The sequence below is a fragment of the Semicossyphus pulcher genome, unplaced genomic scaffold (assembly GCF_022749685.1).
Source record: "Semicossyphus pulcher isolate SPU_LCO1_2020_fin unplaced genomic scaffold, fSemPul1.0.p SCAF_15, whole genome shotgun sequence".
In the NCBI taxonomy this organism is placed as follows: domain Eukaryota; kingdom Metazoa; phylum Chordata; class Actinopteri; order Labriformes; family Labridae; genus Semicossyphus; species Semicossyphus pulcher.
Window position 1 is genome coordinate 17187847 of NW_027211659.1, and position 19565 is coordinate 17207411.

Genomic DNA, 19565 nt, shown 5'->3' on the forward strand with positions numbered 1-19565 from the left:
ACAAACCTTTCAAGCCTGCAGGAGGTGAAAATGCCAACTGTCACTTAAAATTTTTCAAGGTCTGCTGTCATCTGCTCAAAGGATCCAGATTACAGCCGAGCCAAAGCAAAAGAGGAGTTGAGTCAGTTTTGAAACAATAAGCACTGGCCTGATGTGCTTGGAGGCAACAGAGATGGATGCTGAAGAAACGAAGATCCTGACACAGAGCTCACAGCATCTGCCTTGAAGTGACAGCAGACAAACAGATGTTTAATTCCGAAGGATTCAGGATTGAACTTCACATGTACCCTGGGTTGCTTGGTGAAAAATGGTGGTCACAGAAGAAGTGTGGCTGTTCCGCTGTTGATCATAAAGCAGGATGTTTCCATCATCCAGATGCAACAAAAACAGCAACAATAGGGACGCAATGTAAATGTTCTCTTCCTGCATAGCACTGTGAGCAGAATTTGAGCTCTTTTATGGATGACATAATCTCCTCTGCTTATGGTTGTTTAAAGTAAAGAAAAGAAAACAAGGATGATTTGATCAGTAGAATGGGGGAGGATTTCTCCACTCTCCTCTGGTCTCTAAATCTCTGCTCTTACAATTTAATTTCACCCCCAGTCAAGTTTAAAAGTTTACTACTTATTTACAACAGAACTAAACTTCTTTTTTAAAAGGGGCAATGAAGAGAATAATTTCCCAGTCATTTAGTATATAAATAGAACTTTTATTATTTTTCTTAAATGTGCCCTGGTGCTGGCCACGTAATAACAGAAGTGGTTGGAAACCAAAGAAATTTGGAGTAATCACATTCTATACCATTAAATGGGATAAACTATAAGCTCCAGCTCACTCCTGAACCTTTCAGCTGTGTTTAAGATGAAAAATCCAGCCCTACAATAAGTTTAAAATAAAAAAAACAAGGTTTAAAACTGCTCAAATGTAAATGCAGTGGATGCACAGCAGTGGTTTGTTTTAGAGATGCATTATCCTGTGAATTAGTTTTTTTCCCACACAGGATCTTGAGCTAGCAGTCTTTAGCCTCCAGGTTGACAGCCACACTTATGCCTCGAGTAAAAACGGAAAAAACAAAACGGTACAAAAAAAATTCTGATTGGAATTACTTTCTGACCTTTCATTGTCCGAGAAAAAGATAGTGATCCTGACAATTGTTGGCTGCAGCCCTAAACCAAACAAACTAAATATGAAAATCATGAAAAGCAATGAGAGCAAGTTGCTCTTGCAGCAAGAGTCTTGCTTCTCATGTTATGTTAATGTTATGGCAGCTTGTTGATGATTTTGTTTACCATTTGTCATGTTTTTTCTGTTTTTGGTATTCACAAAGTAGTCAGTGAAATGTAATGCTAGAAGTGTCCTTACACGAGATCAAGCATCTCGAGAGTTATCAGTAAATTAGTTTAAATCATGAATTGGCTCAAAGGACCTTGCATTGAGAACCAGAGTACAAATATACTGTGTTCTATTTTCCACAATAAGATCCAAGGACACATTATCCACCAATTCTTTCATCAGACTCGCGATCTTTGAACCCTAATGTGAACACCATTTCACACAATAGCTGACATGCAGTTCATTTAGGAGTTTGGAGGCTGTATAAAAAGACTTAAATTCACTCCTTTCAAACACAGATCAGCCAAGCACTTCCAAGTGATCCTCAGCGAGTATGTTTTAAATATCAGCTGTAATTGTTCCAGCCCCTCCAATCTCCTCCATCAACCAACACCAGCAGTGCGTCCCATGTTGAGACCATTACTCCCATCAACCCACCCATGCTCTGGAACAAACAAATAAGACTAGTTTACACAAAACATATGGATTCCAGCTACTCATATGCATATCATATCTTAATAAGCTTCAGTTCTTCTTGTTTATTGTCACTATAATGCTTTACTGTCACTTCTCTGCCTCGGGGCACATAAGACAACCATTAAGGCCACTGGCAAGAATGACACAATGAAAAAAAAAACAGGGTTTCATCACAGAAAGAACAGAAGACAAGACATCAGATTATCATTGTTCAACATAAAAAACAGAAGGATCACAAAGAATGATAAAAAGTACTTCTGACAGACAAAAAAACATGTTATAAATAAAGAATGTGCGTTTGCATATGTTATTTGAAGTTCTGAACAATGAGAAACTTAAGGAGTTAAAGTTTGAACGCACATGAAAGATAAGTCACAGTTACCTTGGTAGTTAATAAGAGACTTTAAATCCAGTATGAGGCAGACACATCTGTGTGTGTTATTGAAGGTTATGGAGGATGGACCTGAGGTTCAGGCAGAGGAAGGTGTGTGTGTGGTTGGTTTTGTGATAAAGTTCTTGTATCTGAAGGTGAAGGGAGGACAGTTCAAACAGACGACGGTTCTTCCTGGAAAAAAAAAAATCCTCATTCAGTGAAACAGATTTTCAGGGGGTCAGACACTCATGTACTGGAGTTATCTTTGACTTGGTTATTCTTGTGAACTACTGAACGTTTATAAGATGCAAAAAAGAAATGCAAAAGTCAATGGTTACATAAGGTATTTACTAGAGCTTGGACTAGTACTCGTTAGTTTAAGCCAATAGCCGGATAGTAACAATTTTCTAAATGCATCGTGTTCCATGTAAGTTCAAGTGCTGAAAAGAATGTTATAAGTTACATCTGTCAGATAGTACTACATTTAAAAAAAACTACAAAATTATTTAAACACAGTACAACTTAGTCCCTCTTTTGCTTTGGTTCATAGAAATGTAGTTAGCTATGTTACCCACAAGGCTCGCCCTGCAACCCAACAGATACACCCATCAGCCATAACATAATGACCACCTGCCTATAATTGTGTTTTTGCCACATAAACAGCCCTGGCTTGTCCAGGCATCGACTCCACTAGACCTCTGAAAGTGTGCTGTGGTATCTCGAACCAAGGCTTTAGCAGCCTTTAAGTCCTGTAAGTTGCGAGGTGGGGCCTCCTTGGATCGGACTTGTTTGTCCAGCACATCCCACAGATGCTCGATTAGTTTGAGATCTGGGGAATTTGGAGGCCAAGTCAACACCTTGAATTCGTTGTCATGTTCCTCAAACCATTCCTGAACCATTGTTGCAGCATGGCAGGGCGTATCATCCTGCTGAAAGAGGCCACTGCCATGAGGGAATACAGTTTCCATGAAGAGGTGTACTTGGTCTGCAACAATGTTTAGGTAGGTGGACCCAAGGTTTCCCAGCAGAACATTGCCCAAAGCATCGCACTGCCTCCACCAGCTTGCCTTCTTCCCATAGTGCATCCTTGTTCATGTGCATGGCTTACCTGGGGAAAACATGGCACCTGGCCATCCACATGATGCAAAAGAAAAGGTGATTATCAGACCAGGCCACCTTCTTCCATCGCTCCATGGTCCAGTTCTGATGCTCAAGTGCCCATTGTAGAAGCTTTTGGTGGTGGACAGGGATCAGCATGGCATCCTGACCGGCCTGCGGCTACGCAGCCCCGTACGTAACAAACTGCAATGCACTGTGTGTTCTGACACCTTTCCATTAGAACCAGCAGTTTGAGCTACAGTAGCTCTTCTGTTGGATCAGACTACAAGGGTCAGCCTTCGCGCACCATGTGCATCAAAGAGTCTTGGCTGCCTATGACCCTGGCGCAGGTTCACTTGCTGCATAGCATATCCCACCCACTGAGGGATGCCACTGAAACGAGATAATCAACGTTTTTCACTTTTCCTGTCAGTGGTCATAATGCTATGGCTGAGTAGTGTATGTCTTGTCTAACAGACGCTCAAAAAAACAGACAAGCAGCAGATCCTGGATGGATTTTGAGTTGTTTTTTGTTTTGCAACTGCCCTATCATGAAAACGTGGTCGACTAAGAGTCTTTTCATGGACTAAGGCAGTGGTTCCCAAACTTTTTCTGCAGGCCCCCCCCCTTTGGTAGGTGAAAATATTTTCAATCCCCCCCTACCCCTCACCACACTCATCGACACATAAACATACATCCATATATACTAACATATGCAATCAGACACGTGCTGCTCCTTGATATCTTTTGACATGTCATAAATGCACTTCACAGTGGTATTGTTGACAGAGGGATGGACTGAAGTTTTCTGACTGTTGCTTCATCAATCACAGGTGAAACCACTGAGGGTAGTATTAATTCCTCAGCTATAGTGTGCAGCTTTTTACATGAAGCAACTCTGTAAGCTACTTTATAAGAGGGCGAAACTTTAGTAGAGTCACTTTGTTTGGTTCGACTGTTGAGAATAAGGCTGAACCATAAATCATTTAACAATCGCAGTAGCGATGTGCGCAGGTGCAACAGTCACATTGCAGGACGTGCGATAGTAAAACAAATTGATTGAAACATTTAAAGCTGCTACTTTATTGCTGCCTGATGAAAAATAAAACTCACCATTTTCTGGTTTTTCATGACTTATCTACAGTAAACGTCTGATAACATATTAGTGCAGCTCTTCAACAGAGTGCACAAAGAACTGACTACATTGTTTTATTGAGCCTTGCCTCACCCCCCATCATTACTCCGGGCCCCTCTAGGGGTTACGCCCCCCAGTTTGGGAATCACTGGACTAAGGTTTGGTCGACTATGAGGGGTCAGCCCTATGCCGTCCCCTGATATTTTGATCCCTGTGCGGTGTGCGATATCATCACCATGGAGATCACTGTGTCTACCTGATGCTGGAGAGCTTCTGCAGGAGGATGGAGATCTTCTCCAGTGACGGGAGCTCTAGACGAGGGTTTTTAAGAAGCTTGGTGGCCGTACGGAAAAACTCTTCACAGCTACATGCCTCCAGGAAAGGGTTTAAGTAACCTGCAAGCACAGACACACAAGCAGAGCAGAGAAAGCAGGATATTATCAAAACAACTTCTCTAATAAACGACACATTTCTATTCATTGTGACAGCTTTGGAAGGGATGGAAATTATCAACTTCACTTAGCCATATTTTCCAGATTTGCATAGAAATGAAAACTACATGGACGCAAAAACAAACCATGAAAACACTTTGACAATCAAACCGAGTTTGACAGGGACACAGATGCTGGTCAGAGATGTTCTGTGAAGATTGTAATTGGAAGAGCTTCCATATTGTCACTCTTAACTCTGACCTTCCCTTCATCGCAGGAACCTCACACACACTGGGAGATGAAACGCAGAGAGGGCAACGGCATCAATCCACACAGATGGGAGCTGCACATTCTTTAATTCAATAAAAAGCAAATGTGGACCTTATGAAATCCTAAAATTAGTCGGTTCCTAGTAAACAAACATTTGTTTCTGCTAAAGCCACATTCCTACTCTTTCAAAAAACTAACTCTCCACCGTCTTAGACCACGCACAAGGGTGAGGGAATACAATCTGAGCCACAGAGGGACTTTTTTGGCTGGTACAGAGTTTGTGCTGGCATTGAATCACAGCGGAAGATTGGACGGAGAAGAAGAGGATCAGGTTCAGATGAGTAGACAGTAGAATCTGATCATGTGAGGAGGATAAAGCAGGAAAGGATGGCTTGGTCAGACTTTTTCCTGCGATACAATCACCTTACCTCAGGGTTATAAGACTAAAGTATTTAAGTCATGCCAGTGGGTTTTCATCCCAGGCCATCAAAGGCTTTGTGACACCGCTTTGGCGTCACATTCAGACGTACTTTCTTAGTGGTAAAGGTAAGAAGTCTATTTGGTTCAGTTCAAGCTAAAAATAAAACTATGTGATTAAGTTAAGAAAAACATCATAGGGTGAATTACAAATAATAACTCAGCGTTAACTTCTGGTTTCATTCAGACCCGCCTCTGCAGGGTGAAAGTCCAGTGTTTGGCCGGTCGATTACCCCCCGACTTCCACCCCAAGCCATCTTTATCTTTCTTTCTACTTTGTAACATCTTAGATATGTAGCACATTTTTTCCCTTTTTCAAACTGCCGTTTTTAGACCAGTGAAACTTTAGTATAGTCTCTGCTGATAGTGGCTGTCAGCTTTACTAAGTACCTATGGCATAACATGATCCTTCAGTCAAACAAAATTTTGAGATATTAAAGTGATAATCTCGAAGTTCTCAGTTACATTCTATTTGGCGGCACCTAATGGCAATTAAAGGCAATTGCAGCCGCATACGTACCAGATAACCAGACGTCTATGGTTGGCTCCCTTTGGTACAGTTGTAACTCTTGATTTTCCTCGCCAACGGTCGCTTTCCTTTTTAGACTGTTTGCCTTCATCTGAGCGTTGAATTTGTTTCTTTTTCTTTGGATTTTCACTTATTTTTAAAGTTGTATCTGTAGTCATTGATCTTTTCTTTGTTTGTTCAGCCATAGTAGATTACTGTTTACTCGCAACACTTTCAGAGACCGGAAAAGCAGCCGCTTAGCTCTGCCTACCCTCTCTGGCTGACCAACCACTGATAATACTATATACTGCAATTGCAAAGGTTTTTAACATTGGGCCATAGGCTCAATCACCATTGTGTTACCTCATTTGACGATACAGACATTTATTTAATTGAAAATCTTTGAGATTATATCTTTAAGATGTATAGGGCTTTAAATAATTACAATATAACTTAGATGAATGCCTCAAAGTGTAAAAGATTTATCAATTCATCCCAAAAAAATATTCAAAATGTAAAAAAAACACAAGAAAGATAATAAAAAAAAATAAATAAAAACAATGTGTCGTCTACTGTGTTGAGCAGACATCCTGCCAAAGCCAGTAACACTGTTTCAGATGGTGTTTGTGTACTTTTAAGATCCATAAAAGCTCATTTCACAAGATGTGTTTTGTTCCAGTTAGAGCTTGTGACTAATATTTAGAAAAGCAGTCAAGCTGACGCTGTATCACCACAAACGTCATGTATGGGTGTGTTTTGTGTACAACTGCACCTTTTTGTTTTCTTTCCTTTTATTGGAAACCTTCAGGTGAAAACCTCTCTCCCCCTGTTCCTCACCTCTTTCCCGTCTCCCCTCATTACTGCTTGTAAAACACAATAATTAGCTAAATTTACAGTTCCCTTGAAACACACAACTGTATACACACACACACACACACACACACACAGTTCCAGCCCCAGTCACCTCCGGTATATGTCTCTGCTGTGTGTTAGCATTCACCAGGCCTAAATGATATGGCTCATAACCCTGAGCCCCGAACTGGCCCTTACATGTTAACACGCTGCAGCTGTTGGTCCACCTCTGTCAGCCTTTTGTCTTTCTGCAAAAGGTCCAGGAGGTGGTGGAGATCCAAGTTTTAATGACCATAACTTCCAGATATATTTCCTGACCAGTTTTTATGATTTATTGGGAGCTCGAACCAGTTGCCTATCACATGTGTTTTTTATGGGGGGATGATATGGGGGGATACTGCAGGAGGAGCAGCTATAAATCAAAGTGAATAGTGATAGAAAAGACAGCCTATAAATCTGGGCTAGAGAGATCCCAGCATCTTTCAAGGCTATGTTAACCACGGGAGATTTCCAGTGCAAAGATACAACTTTGAAAAGAGTGTTAGAGGGATAGTCCGGTTTGTTTGAAGTGGGGTTGTATGAGATACCAATAGTAGTGGTAAGTGTACTACATACAGTGGATGCACGGCCCCGTTGTTTAGAATACGGCCGGAGAGCCGGCACGGAAGCTAGGCTATATACCGCTGCAGATAGGGTCAATTCCACGAGTAATTTATCCACTTATAAGGACGTCCCAACTAAAAATCAATAGTGGTGTCGATTGTACGCTATATTTGAATAATTCACTGTGTTTCACTTTTCAGTAAGAACGCCTCTTTATTTGGCACTACTTTGTGTGGACCACAACACATACGTGTTACTACACCTGCAGCGTACAGCTGCTTGTGTCAGAGGTTTGTAGAAGAGACAACAAACAAAAGAAAAAACTATATTATGGAAACGACAAAGTGCCGTTCACGGTGGGGACCAGAGGACATTGTTTCCTTCACGTGTGAAGTGTTTTATGCCGTATGTCGGCTGTTTGTGTCAGAAAGTGCAGCAGCTAGCACAGACTAAAATCAAACCTCACTTTTCTGAAGATATCACCGTTGGTGCTTGTCTTTTCCAGACTGTTCAAACAAAGAGTGTCCTGATTACCTGATAGATTACACTGAGTCAGGATGTAGGGAGTAGGGTGGCTAGCTACCCTAAAAGTAAACATCCAGACTCCAGGCGCAACACTGAGACACCGAGTTATACGCCTGCACCGATAATTAACCAGAGAACACAGAGGAGGTACTTTTGCAGAAGAGACTGGCCGACAGAGAGACAGGGGAAAACTTCTGTGGTTGTTTGGTGTTTTGTTTTATTCATTTATTTGGCGCTAGCTTTCCTGATGTTTAGGTACGGTTTTTGCTCTTTAGCAAGAGATGCACTGGGAGACTGTGATAATTTTCTTGAATGTTCTCAAAACAACTTGGTTGTTTGGTGCACTCTCATTATTATAAATAGTAGTAACAGTTTTATTATACAACCCCACTTACGTGACTGTTCAGTTAGCTGCATCAGGATGTCTGCAGGTGTGTGTAGACCTCCACGGCCAGCGCGAAGCATCAACAGCAGCACACTCACTCCCCCGTAGTGGATGAAGAAGCCTCGGCTCTCCTCAGCCACCAGCTCGCTATGAAGACTGTCCAGAGCCTGGGCCAGCACATCAGCTGCAGACAGAACAGAGAAGCACACATACAGACAGATTTAGTTTTGAGTTGAGTGTTCTGATTCAGTCTTACATTGACATCTAGTCTTTTTTCTGTCTTAACTTGAGTACCAGCAGTATTACAACATTTTTAATTACAAACAATTCCCGAAAATTCATCAAATCTTGTCCTCCAACTCCCCTTTCCGATCACATTGCCATTATTTAAGCAGTGTTTCCTTTCTTTCCTTCTCATACTCAGTCAGTGCACTTTGGCATTATTGTCTGCCGTTCCTCTGCTCTCACTCTCAAAGTCCAGAACCAATTCTGCCTGACATATTCAAACATACGATCTGTGATCACCTCAGATAGTTCTGAGAATTTCTCCAAGTTCTAAGAAAATTCTTTACAAATGTCTAACAGTGCTGGATTTATACAACCTGACATGGGATAAAAGCTTTCTTTATGATTTTGGACTGAGTTTGGTTAGCGCCGTCCAGAATGGTATCTATTATATGAAAAGTCCGGGAGAAGAAACATCTCGCCATTATACTCAATCTGGTTTCACGTCAATCCAGAGAAAGGGAGAAAGCAAACCTGGTGAGCAGATTGACAGAATATAGTCTATAGAGACATATTGAGAGCCCTCAAGCATAACGAGCAGATGGAGGGTTGATTCAGAGGTGAGCTTCACAACATATGTCAGGATATATAGGCTGCACCCACTGAGTGCACCAAGATTTATTGTGTTGAAGCCCAGCGAGCAAGATTTGGATGTAGCTGAAAGGTCCTTGTCCTTTTTAAATATTTGGATCAGAGTCAGAAGAAGAACCTAAAGCCACGCTAGCCGCTCTGTAATGCTAATGTGCTTTGGAAAACAAAACAAAACTGTGAGATTGAAAAAAGTAGAAGACCAAAGATTGGTTATGATTGGACCACTGGCAGTGGAAGAGGCACAGCAGTGGCTCCAATGCAAACATGTTAATAATGTTACTGGTAACCTTTTAATGTTAAGGAAGTGCAGTTAATAATAATTACAATTACCTACCCCGGGAAAGTTTTTAATCTTATCTTGATGCAGACTCTATAGGGTTAAACATGTGCAACTGGTGATTATCAAACTCACTCTTGTGCCTGTGCAGCCGAGTTTTTTCTCACACATCAGCGCCTGATTGTGACTGATTAGGCTGTTTGTCTGTACTTTTCCAAACTTGTATAAACATTTCTTTTTCCCCCAACAATGCAATGTGCTGTTCTGGTTTAACACTGTGAACTTGTGACACATCTCAACCTGTTATCAATATAGTTACAATACTCAATAAGTATGTGGTCTTTGTGAGGTTCCAGTCCTGAATGCCCAAAAGTTTCCCAAATGATAAATCAAATCGTATTTGATAAGAACGGAATCATTTCTTGATGATGTTAGCAGAGATGCTCTTTATTTCAGGTAAGGTGGGGCACCTCCTCTATAAAATGTGCAGGAAACCCTGGTTTATCATCTTTCCATACTAAGGCCCAATCTCGAGGACACACAGAGGGGCCACCGCTAAGTCTGCGAGGGCTTAGGGCTGTCGCACTGTCAAAGTTAAGTGCATGAAGGCTCTCTCGCAGAGCTCTTTATACAGACTTTTCCTAAGTCCACATTCCTTTTCCTGAGGGAATTACACAAGCGTTTTCTTATTAGATTTAATGGCCCACCTGGTTTCCAGGCAACGTGTGATGCCATGATAGTGTGTCCCATTCCTCATTTCTATGCAGTTCTCAAACCCTCACAGACTCACACACTGCACGCCTGACGCCATTAAAGTTTGTGATGGTTCAGTGCTTAGGCTTCAGGGTGGAGATTCAGATTGGGCCTAACATTTGCAAATTGGCACTAAGCACAAAGTACAGCTGGAGAAGAGGAAAGTTAGCAAATGTACATTACAAATAACCACTTGTTGGCACTAAAGGAAAGATTGGAAATCATACTTTTGGACCATGTGTACCACAGCACGGCAATCAAACAGTAGCTATTGCGAGAGGATAAAAAGCCACAGGCAGAGACCTACAGCCACAGTCTGAGTGTGACAGAAAACCTCTATTTGTCCAGACAAGCTGAACAAATTAACAATGTTAGGACCTTCCCTGGCCACTAGTATTTCATCGATTATAATTGATGTAGAATAAAAACTTTGCAACGGCAATGAAATATGAACTTGTATTAGGAAATTTTAATGCTGTGAGGAGCTTTCATTTTGTTTCCCTTTTGGCTGCCTCTGTGGACAAAAGTATCATGTGTCGTAAAAAACTCAATCTGAGGGTATGAGCATTTATTGTGCATTTGACATATTTTGGAAAAGAGTAAAAAAAACAACAACTACTATTTACTAATGTTTTTCTTATTTTAACAGGATGCATAGAGATGAAGTAATGTTTCTCTTTTTGGCTATGCACATTAGACTTGTTATACTTTGTTTTAGAATTGTTCATACACCAAGTTTAGCCGGTAGCTAACAAATCTAATGCTTGTTGACTTCTGATAAAGCTATAGTTTCTAACATTCCCTACTAATGTTGTGTATATATAAGGGAGTATGTCGTATTAACCAAGAAAAATCTCCTACTGCTTCCTTTTAACTGGCTGGTATACAACTGAGTGCAAAACTTTGCTGGGAAAGATGTAAACATAGGTGATTCGGCTTGCATTCCGGCATCGATTGGCTGTAATGACCTGATTTGCAGTGGTGAGTCACAGTCACTGTTCTTGCTGATGGTGTTGTTCACTTTTGTAGGTCAAATAGAAGTTTAAGTGTTAAATTTTGAGTGTCATGAACCATTAAAATATACTCAGTCAATTTAAAATATAAAGTCAGAAGTTAACACAGCATGCTGTGTATTTGTGAGAACACTGAGTTGAGTTTCAACACCCTGATGGTTCCATGGCTTCACACCTTCACAGGTGGGGTGTCTGCTTAGTGGGGAGTGATAATTAACAACAGATGGACCACTCTGATCATTATTTTGACCATCAACTTTAATTAAACTTCTATGACATTCTTGATGATTTTGATTTTTTGTTTTATTACTCAACAAAAAATACAAAGTGAATCATGGAAAGTACCAATTTTAAAACATTATTTTAAATGTTCCTTTGTAAAGCCAACTTGGTTTCTTGACATGGGCTGAGCGATCATATTAATTATATTTTATTCAATTTCATCTCCAAAGATTTATTCTTTAGTCTTTTTAAATTAATTTTAACTGTTCCATTTCTGCTTCATGTCAGCTGTCTTCTCTTAACATAAAAACATTTTTCTCTCAATTGCTCAAATTCAGTCCTTGAGGCTGGAAGACGATAAATGGAATAAGTCAGAGATCTGTGGTTTCCCAGCATGGGAGATTAACTATGCCATGTGTGGAAACTCAGGTCTCTTCATTAAAATGTTCCTTTGAAAAACAGAAAACAATAATAACAAGCACAAATAATTTGCAGATATCCCGTTTCTCAAATGTCAGCGTTAATTGCTTCCCTCAGTTTTATGTTGATGGAAAGTGAATATCTTGGACTAAACCAACAATTTAACGATGTCACCATAGGCTCTGGGACATTTTGATGGCCATTTTTCTCTTTGCTGACCCAATGCTTCATCAGTCAATCAAACGCCTTAAAAAAACACATTTATTGATCATGAAAATAATCACAGCCCTACACAAAAAAACATTTTAACCCCACTATGCTGATTTAAGTCCACAGCTAAACATCTATTTTTTCCATCTTATGAAATATTGCCTTTGATACAGTGTGCATATGTGTGTTCAGTATTATTACCTTGTGTGACAGTGCGGAGGATGATGAGGGTGGAGAGGATGCGTGTGTGAGGACAGGGACTGCGGTAAAGGGGCCAGCTCCTACAGGGTCCAGCAGCAGCCACACTGCAGGACTTTGGCAGGTCTGGATCTTCGGACTCAGGCGCTGTTGACTGAACAGGGGATTTTGATACTTGCTCTCCTATCCGCCGCAGAGTACCAGATAAAGCTACAAGCTGTGCAAACACACAAACACAGACACACACATACACAAACCAGTTATTGCACAACATTTACGACCATGCCTGCACTCAGTTACTTGTGTTATATAATTGTGAAAATCATGATATGCCTACAATAATCTCCATCAAACATCAGCATAGAAAATGCAAGGTCAGCCTGACAGGGAGGCTGCAGGCTTCTTCTCTGACTTCTTAAAATAACCAATGCAGCCAATAAATCAGCTTGGAAAGCTCCCTCCAGCAGGACAAGAGAAGAGGAGGCTGTGGGTAGAATATTGGGGGCCAAAGGCAAGAGGGTAAGGCTGGGGCACAGCTTATCGTCGAGATTTGAAGGCTGGGCAATGAGCTGAATCTAAACGTTAAAGCCTGCAGTGCTGATGTGCCCTGCTTGAAGGGGATGCGTACTTCTCTGATGAGTAGCTGTGTGTTGAAGGAAAACTGTGTGTTGTGTTTGGTTTGTGTTGCATGATGTTGTGAAAGTGACCCAGCAGCTTTCTGTTAATACTCCTTTCTTTCTAGGCCAAACACCAATACAGAGGAAGATACAGTCCACAGAATGAACAGCATGTTGTTAATTTAGAAGTTTTTAAACAGCTGGTCACATTTTTGAAAGGCAGCCACTTAAATAGTATGTATCAGGCTTTTGTTTTGTTTCTTGGCAAAATATAACTGTAAAATATATCTGAACATCACACATACTGCTGGAGAAAATTAGGTGAAAATCTAAATAAGGCTTAGAGATCTTGACCACTTGTGTTGTTCTATTGGAGTCATTGTGTACTACTTGCTGTAGGAATAATCATGTCCTATCTTTACCGGTGTACTGCTGTCCATGTGTCTCAAAGCCCAGTGGATGAGACGAAGAAGGTTGAGGAGGAGCTCAGACTCTGACAGAGGAGTGTGATGAAGCTGATCCGCTAATAACGGTAGCACCTAGCAGAAAACAATTTATGAAAGAAATCTTGATCTACTGCACTTAGTTGTCATCACACCAAAATATTCAGAGATCACTGTGACGTTACAGTGAAAAGCCACCTTAAGGCATCTCTCATTGAGTACGACTTCTGGAGGCAGACACGGGCCAACACCTTTGCCTTTGTTTCCAGCTAATGCTGACTCTGTCTGTCCATCAAGTGTCCAGTCCAGTAAAAGGGCCAGGAGCTTTGGTGATGTGGGGCTGGAGATGCCCTGAAGTAAAGACAGGGAAATATAAAGTGTTAACTTTTGACAGTACTTTGTCTGTTTGACATCATCATCTGAAATCTACACTGTATGCTGCATTGAGTCACTCTGAGCACCTGAGGGATGCAAGAAAAAGTGAAGATTAAAAGAAATGTGACTGGAATTAATAACTATCTATTTGAAGCTCAGCCATGGGACACACAGGTATATTCAGAAAAGTGTGAAGATTACATTAGGACTGTGATTTCACTGGGGAGCTTAAAGGTTGATTACACTGTGGCTCACTAAATCTCTTTAATCAGAATTTATCTTTGTCAACAGAAGTAATGAATGGCAGGATTGGAAAATATGTAAATGAGTGTGTTACTGTGCATCTTATCATGCTAAATAATGTGCACAGTGTTTTTTCACTGAACACATTAGCCGTAAATAAGGCAAATGCAACTTTGATTACAGCAAACCATACTGATTGGTTGTAAATTACACTTCAAACACAAACAAAAACAGACACAGGGTTTTGAAGCACCTTGTTGCTGGGTTTTCCAGAGGCAGCAGTTTTCTCCTTCCTGGATGGTTGAATACACTCGGTGGTCTTTCCTTTTTGACAACCTCTTGATGCTACACTTTGCTCGTATTTCCTCTGACATAAAGCAGTTAAAAGGTCAATGAATGTCTGTATTGAAAAGTTTAAAATTATGCATGTCCGTGATCTGTGCATTGGATAATACTGTATGTTCTTACCTGAAGGTTGTCAAGTCGAGCCTGAACCCTCTTAGACTGGCTCTCTAACTTCTTGTTCTGTTTACTGATCTCGTTCAGCTGTTAATTTAAAAACACTCATGTGAATCTGCTGTAAAGACCATTATTTATAAAAACGTTCCTAAATTTGTTTAATTGCATGCAGACAAATAGGCACTTGGGCATTTCTTGGCATGTCAAAATGCTGTCATGTCATTGTTGTTATGTCATAGCTCCCTCCTGTGGTCAACATCTTCTACTATTCCACCCAAAATTAATTGAAGATTTAATGGGACACTTTAATTCTGAAGATACAAAAATCCAGTCAAATATTGCCTGGTTCTTGGACATTGTGTAGATATAATTGGTTGCAGCAGACATTGCAACAAACAAATAGTGCATACAGTTCAGCACTAGAGCAAGTCATAAAGCCTGCACTTTAGTACTGAGTACTTTAAATTAGATTAAAGCGTGAAACTGTGTATATCTGTGTAAAGAATATTTTGGTATGAAATGTTTGTTCATTTCAGCAACAATTCAGCCCTTGCTAATCAATACTTTTTAAATTCTGTAGGACTTAAGTCCTGATAGCTGATTAAGTCCTTTAGCAGCTGGGGGCGGCTTTTTTGTAGTTGTTTTCAATGAGAGGGACGTTTTTTGCGCACTGCTTTTGCGTTGCTGAGCATCTCGCGTTTTTGCTCTGTGGCCTCGTGTTTAAAAAAAACTTAATTCATCCATGTGGACATTGAGGTGAAACATCAATGACGTCGGTCGCTTTTCTGTTTTGAGTTGGAGAGGCAGGCCTTCTGTGCGGGTGACGCTGTGTTTAATATATTTGGGAACAGCCTCTCACCCATCATCAAAGCCAGAGCAAGTGCCTTTCGTCTGTCCATTTTTTAATGCAGATATAACTAATCTATTGATCACAAAGTTTAGTATTTTTGCTAGGCAAAATAAATGGGAACAGATCTGTCAGTTAACAAAACAGTTAGGTTAATGACAGCTAATGATTTGGTGGTTGCCTTAACAGTAAAAAAAAAAGAAAAAAGGGCGCAGCCGTTTTTTAGCCGTAGTCTTCAACAGAAAAGGCAGTGCGGTGTGCCTTGCATTTTACAGCCTGCAAAAAATGCTCTGCTGATCAGGACCTTAATCAAACCTTAAAGATACCAAAAGAAGGGAAACAGACAGTAATGGCTTGTATGTGAACACTTCCAACCTGTTTCTTCATGTTGTCATTGAGATCCTTGACGGTGTCGAAGCTGGACTTGAGCCTTTTGTTTTCCTTTGCCCTCTCTCGAAGAAGATCCTGCAGTTGGCTCACCTCTTGCTGGTGTTTCTGTTGACATATAAGTTACACATTATGAAAACAATCACAATGAAACCACACCAACAAGGCTTGAACACTTCAGCGATACATTACGCTGACTTTAGTTTGCTTTTGAATATAATAAAAGTCATCTATTGTAACTTCCCCTAATGTCTTGGGAAGTTCTTAATGTCGAAACATTAAACCCCATTAAACCCCCTTTGCATCAAGTTTTAAAACAGAATGCTGTCTTGTTATCTTGTTATTAAAGATGTGATTATGTTGTATGACTGGCTGTGTAAGATGGTACGTCTGACAGAGGACCGAGTAACAAGCTGTATAAAAGTAATATAAGACATCCCTTGTGTTTAACGTGCCTTGAGTAAGTGTATGTGTGTCTGACCTTCTCTACAGCTAGTATGCGAGTGTGTAGCAACTCCTCCAGCCCGCCCAGCCGTGCAAAAGCGTCCTCCTGTTGCTTCAGCCTCCTCTCTCGCTCCTGCAGCTGCCTCTCCCACTGCTGCTGGCTTTGTCTCTCTGCCTGATTATATACACAATATACAAGTACACAATACAAGTATAAACACCAATACACAGGTGCTTCTAATGTAAGGTACTGCGTCTAAGTTGGTGTATATTAATGGACACGCACTTATCCCTGAATAACACACATTGAACCATTCACCTAGTCACTTTTTTACTATTTTGTACATCATATAGGTTTACCGACAAACTGTCATTAAATTATTTCAGCTCTCTCACCCTTAGTTGTTCGTAAATGTTCATCATCTCCTGGTACACCTCTGCCAGTACTAAGGAAGAGGAATGGCCCGATTCAGGGAGATGATGACCTCTCTGAAACCTTCCATTGGTCTCAGATTCATGGGACCCAGGGCTCTCATCAAGATAGGAAGGTAAGGTCACATCTGGACAAACAGAGGGATAAAAGAATTAAGGCCAAGAATAGCTAATTTTTCTATCTAGCGATCTCTCTGACACATACATACCTGTTTCTGTAAACAGCACCTGAGAGTCCTGAAGAGGCGCAGCTGTAGAGTCCCCGCTCAAATCTTCATTACTGCCATGTGGACTACGGTCACTGCCAAAACTTAGAAAAGAGACCATCGTGTTTGGATTAAGTCATAATACTCAACACAAACATTAAAATTTGTATTTATAAGAGTTTCCTCATTCAACTTACTGATCAGGATGGTTGGTAACGGCTTTGAAAAGCTCATATAGAGCTTTGCTGTAGCATTTCAACTCTTTAGTTGGTCTTTTAGATCTGTTTGCGAGAATGAGCCTTTGTATTGCCTCTAAAACAGTGGACATAAAGGAATATTATTAGTTCAAGGTGTCTCCATTTGTTTCATGTTATAAATCATCAGTTACACATGGGGTTAAATCAATGTGTGACATTAATTAAGACTCTGTTAAAACAAACCATGTAGGTAGGTAGATTACAGTGCAAAATTTTCAACTTGCAATATACTATAGAATCGGCAGCATTCAAATATGTGGTTGTTTAGTAGACAGGAGAAAGAGAGTGGATATACAATCAATAGTCCCCCTTCACATCCTCTCCTAACTTCTCTAGAGAGTGAAATACTAACAGTAATTAAAAATGTGTGTGCGTAACCAGTCACCGTGGTTGTCTGAGAATGTGGAGATCCTTAAGTGTACTTACCATCACTGGTTCCTGTGGAAATGTCATATGACGGTGGCACCTAAAGATCACAAAACAACTTAATGTTAAGGATTTTATAATGTAATGTGCCCTGCGCGATAATGTCGCTTGTGTTCAATTATATGTCAAGTAGTGTTGACTGTTTTGCTATGAAAGGTTTGTTGTGGTTCATTGATATCGCGAGTTAACTCCATTATGTTTTTTCTTCTACTCAAGTTGGTGAGAAGTTTTTCATTTAACTGTTAGACTAAGGGTAAACAGACACCACGGCGTTAGTAACGTAAACGACAAAAAATGTAGTAGTTCACTAATTAACTAGTTTATAAACGTAAGCTAGGTTAGCATGGCTAACCATCAAGTTATCGGACAGGCTGAGTTTGTCTGGCAGTACTTTAAGTTGTCGTTAAATCAAACCTGTTTCCTCCGCTCCGAATAATTCTGCGTAAGCTTCTCTGCTGTATCAGCCATGTCGCGGATTTTTAGTTGACTTAAGTTGACGTAAGTTAGTAAAAGCTATCAAGTTGCAACTTTGAATCTTCTTTGCTCCCCTAGAGACTACTTGCGTCAGGAATCACTCATCAAATGAAACTTCCGCTTAAGACTTTCAAATTAAAAGCATTTCAGTGAATATGCATCGTGTTTTAGCGTTCGACACACAATATTTTGAAATTCCAATTGCCAAACTTCCGGTATTGCTATACTCCACTGCCTGACTTGACTTGTCTTGATGCGTTCTCCAAGCAGCCTTGTTTGTGGGCCGGTTGAAAGAAATCTCAATCCAAATTTGGCGGATGAATGATCATGTGATGTTGAAATGTGTGTTCAAGGCGAGCAGCGCCCTCTAGCAGGGGAGGAAAGCGTTGACCTGGTGATTTCAAATGTTCACAGTATCCCCACGACAAATTGGTAAGGCCCAGCAAAACTGTCAGCACGAGGGCAACATGGGAAAACGGTTCCCATACCCATTTTAATCCCATTATTCAATGGCCATGGTAAGAAAATGTAATATGATAAAGAAAAGAACAAAATAGAAACTGCACTATTACTCTACTATTATACTATTCATAGGTAGACCAACATGTCACCTTAGTGCTAAACAAACAATAAACAGAACTGTTGCAATAGTTTTATATTTGGGTTGTACCAATAGCCTTTAAAATGGAGTGAATTTGATTACCTGTCCCATTAAGATGTGGTTATAACACCCTTCTCTTGTACAAATAGTTAGCCTAATTGTTGGGATATTTGTGTATTTAACCTCAAAAGGGCTGCATTTCTAACAGGGGCCTCAAGTATAAAATTTGCATTTTTTTCTAGTATTGGTGACATTTTCTCAGCAATTAGTTGAAAAAAGTGAGCTAATTGACCTCAAACAAAATGTTTCATTTAAGATGAAAAGGGAAATCATGGTTTTCATTTGGTCTAAAGGTTCATTAGGTTGAGTTATATATATGAACAAATCTCTAATTTCAGTTTCTGATATCCTGAGGGGAACCACTTTTTTTCTGAGGCTGATGGATGGAGTGCCTTTCACATTGTAGTTACACCAATAAGCCAGAGGGTGTCAGTGCTTTACCAGAGACAACATCACCAGGTATTCACTTTGTTTTTGGGCCACTGGTTTCACCAAAGGTCATCAAGACAGTCTTAAAATAGTCCACAAAATATCTCTCTTGCACTTACCTACAAGGCTAATACACATGTTTGTTTGTTTTGTTTGTTTTTTTATGAGTAATTTTCTACTGATTTAATATTTTGTCATAAAGATATCACAACAGAGCTTTAATATTAGTGCTATGGTAGGGCATGAATATCTTGTAAATATACCATCAAGTACAAAGTAACTGTGAACAGATTTGTATACAGTTTGTATACAGTAATAACTATGCACATTATATGAATATGAAAAATACATTTTACTGCTAATTAAAGGAGACGACAACGAAAACAATAACTTTAAATATTTTAACAACAGCGATTCCTTAGAAATAAAA

The 19565-nt window shown here is 40.1% G+C and overlaps 1 protein-coding gene across 1 annotated transcript; it reads right to left on the minus strand.

The window, feature by feature from the left end:
* Window positions 1-2206: 2206 nt before the first annotated feature.
* On the minus strand, window positions 2207-18103 carry LOC138592871 (coiled-coil domain-containing protein 138-like). Its single transcript, XM_069663763.1, has 15 exons — window positions 17986-18103; window positions 17572-17611; window positions 17086-17200; window positions 16892-16992; window positions 16647-16810; window positions 16288-16425; window positions 15795-15914; window positions 14582-14659; window positions 14367-14480; window positions 13694-13846; window positions 13475-13591; window positions 12439-12652; window positions 8477-8650; window positions 4672-4810; window positions 2207-2374 (listed from the first exon to the last, which is right to left on the minus strand). The coding sequence occupies exons 1-15, from the start codon at window positions 18037-18039 to the stop codon at window positions 2248-2250; spliced, it is 1848 nt and encodes a 615-aa protein (XP_069519864.1). The 5' UTR covers window positions 18040-18103; the 3' UTR covers window positions 2207-2247.
* Window positions 18104-19565: the final 1462 nt, after the last annotated feature.

Excerpts from the sequence above, each read along its gene's own strand:
- LOC138592871 (XM_069663763.1), bottom strand. The coding sequence starts at position 18,039 with ATGGCTGATACAGCAGAGAAGCTTACGCAGAATTATTCGGAGCGGAGG. Across the intron at positions 17,612-17,985 it reads ATTCGGAGCGGAGGAAACAG|GTGCCACCGTCATATGACAT; the intron begins GTTTGATTTAAC and ends TGTGATCTTTAG. Across the intron at positions 13,592-13,693 it reads TCAATGAGAGATGCCTTAAG|GTGCTACCGTTATTAGCGGA; the intron begins GTGGCTTTTCAC and ends GTTTTCTGCTAG.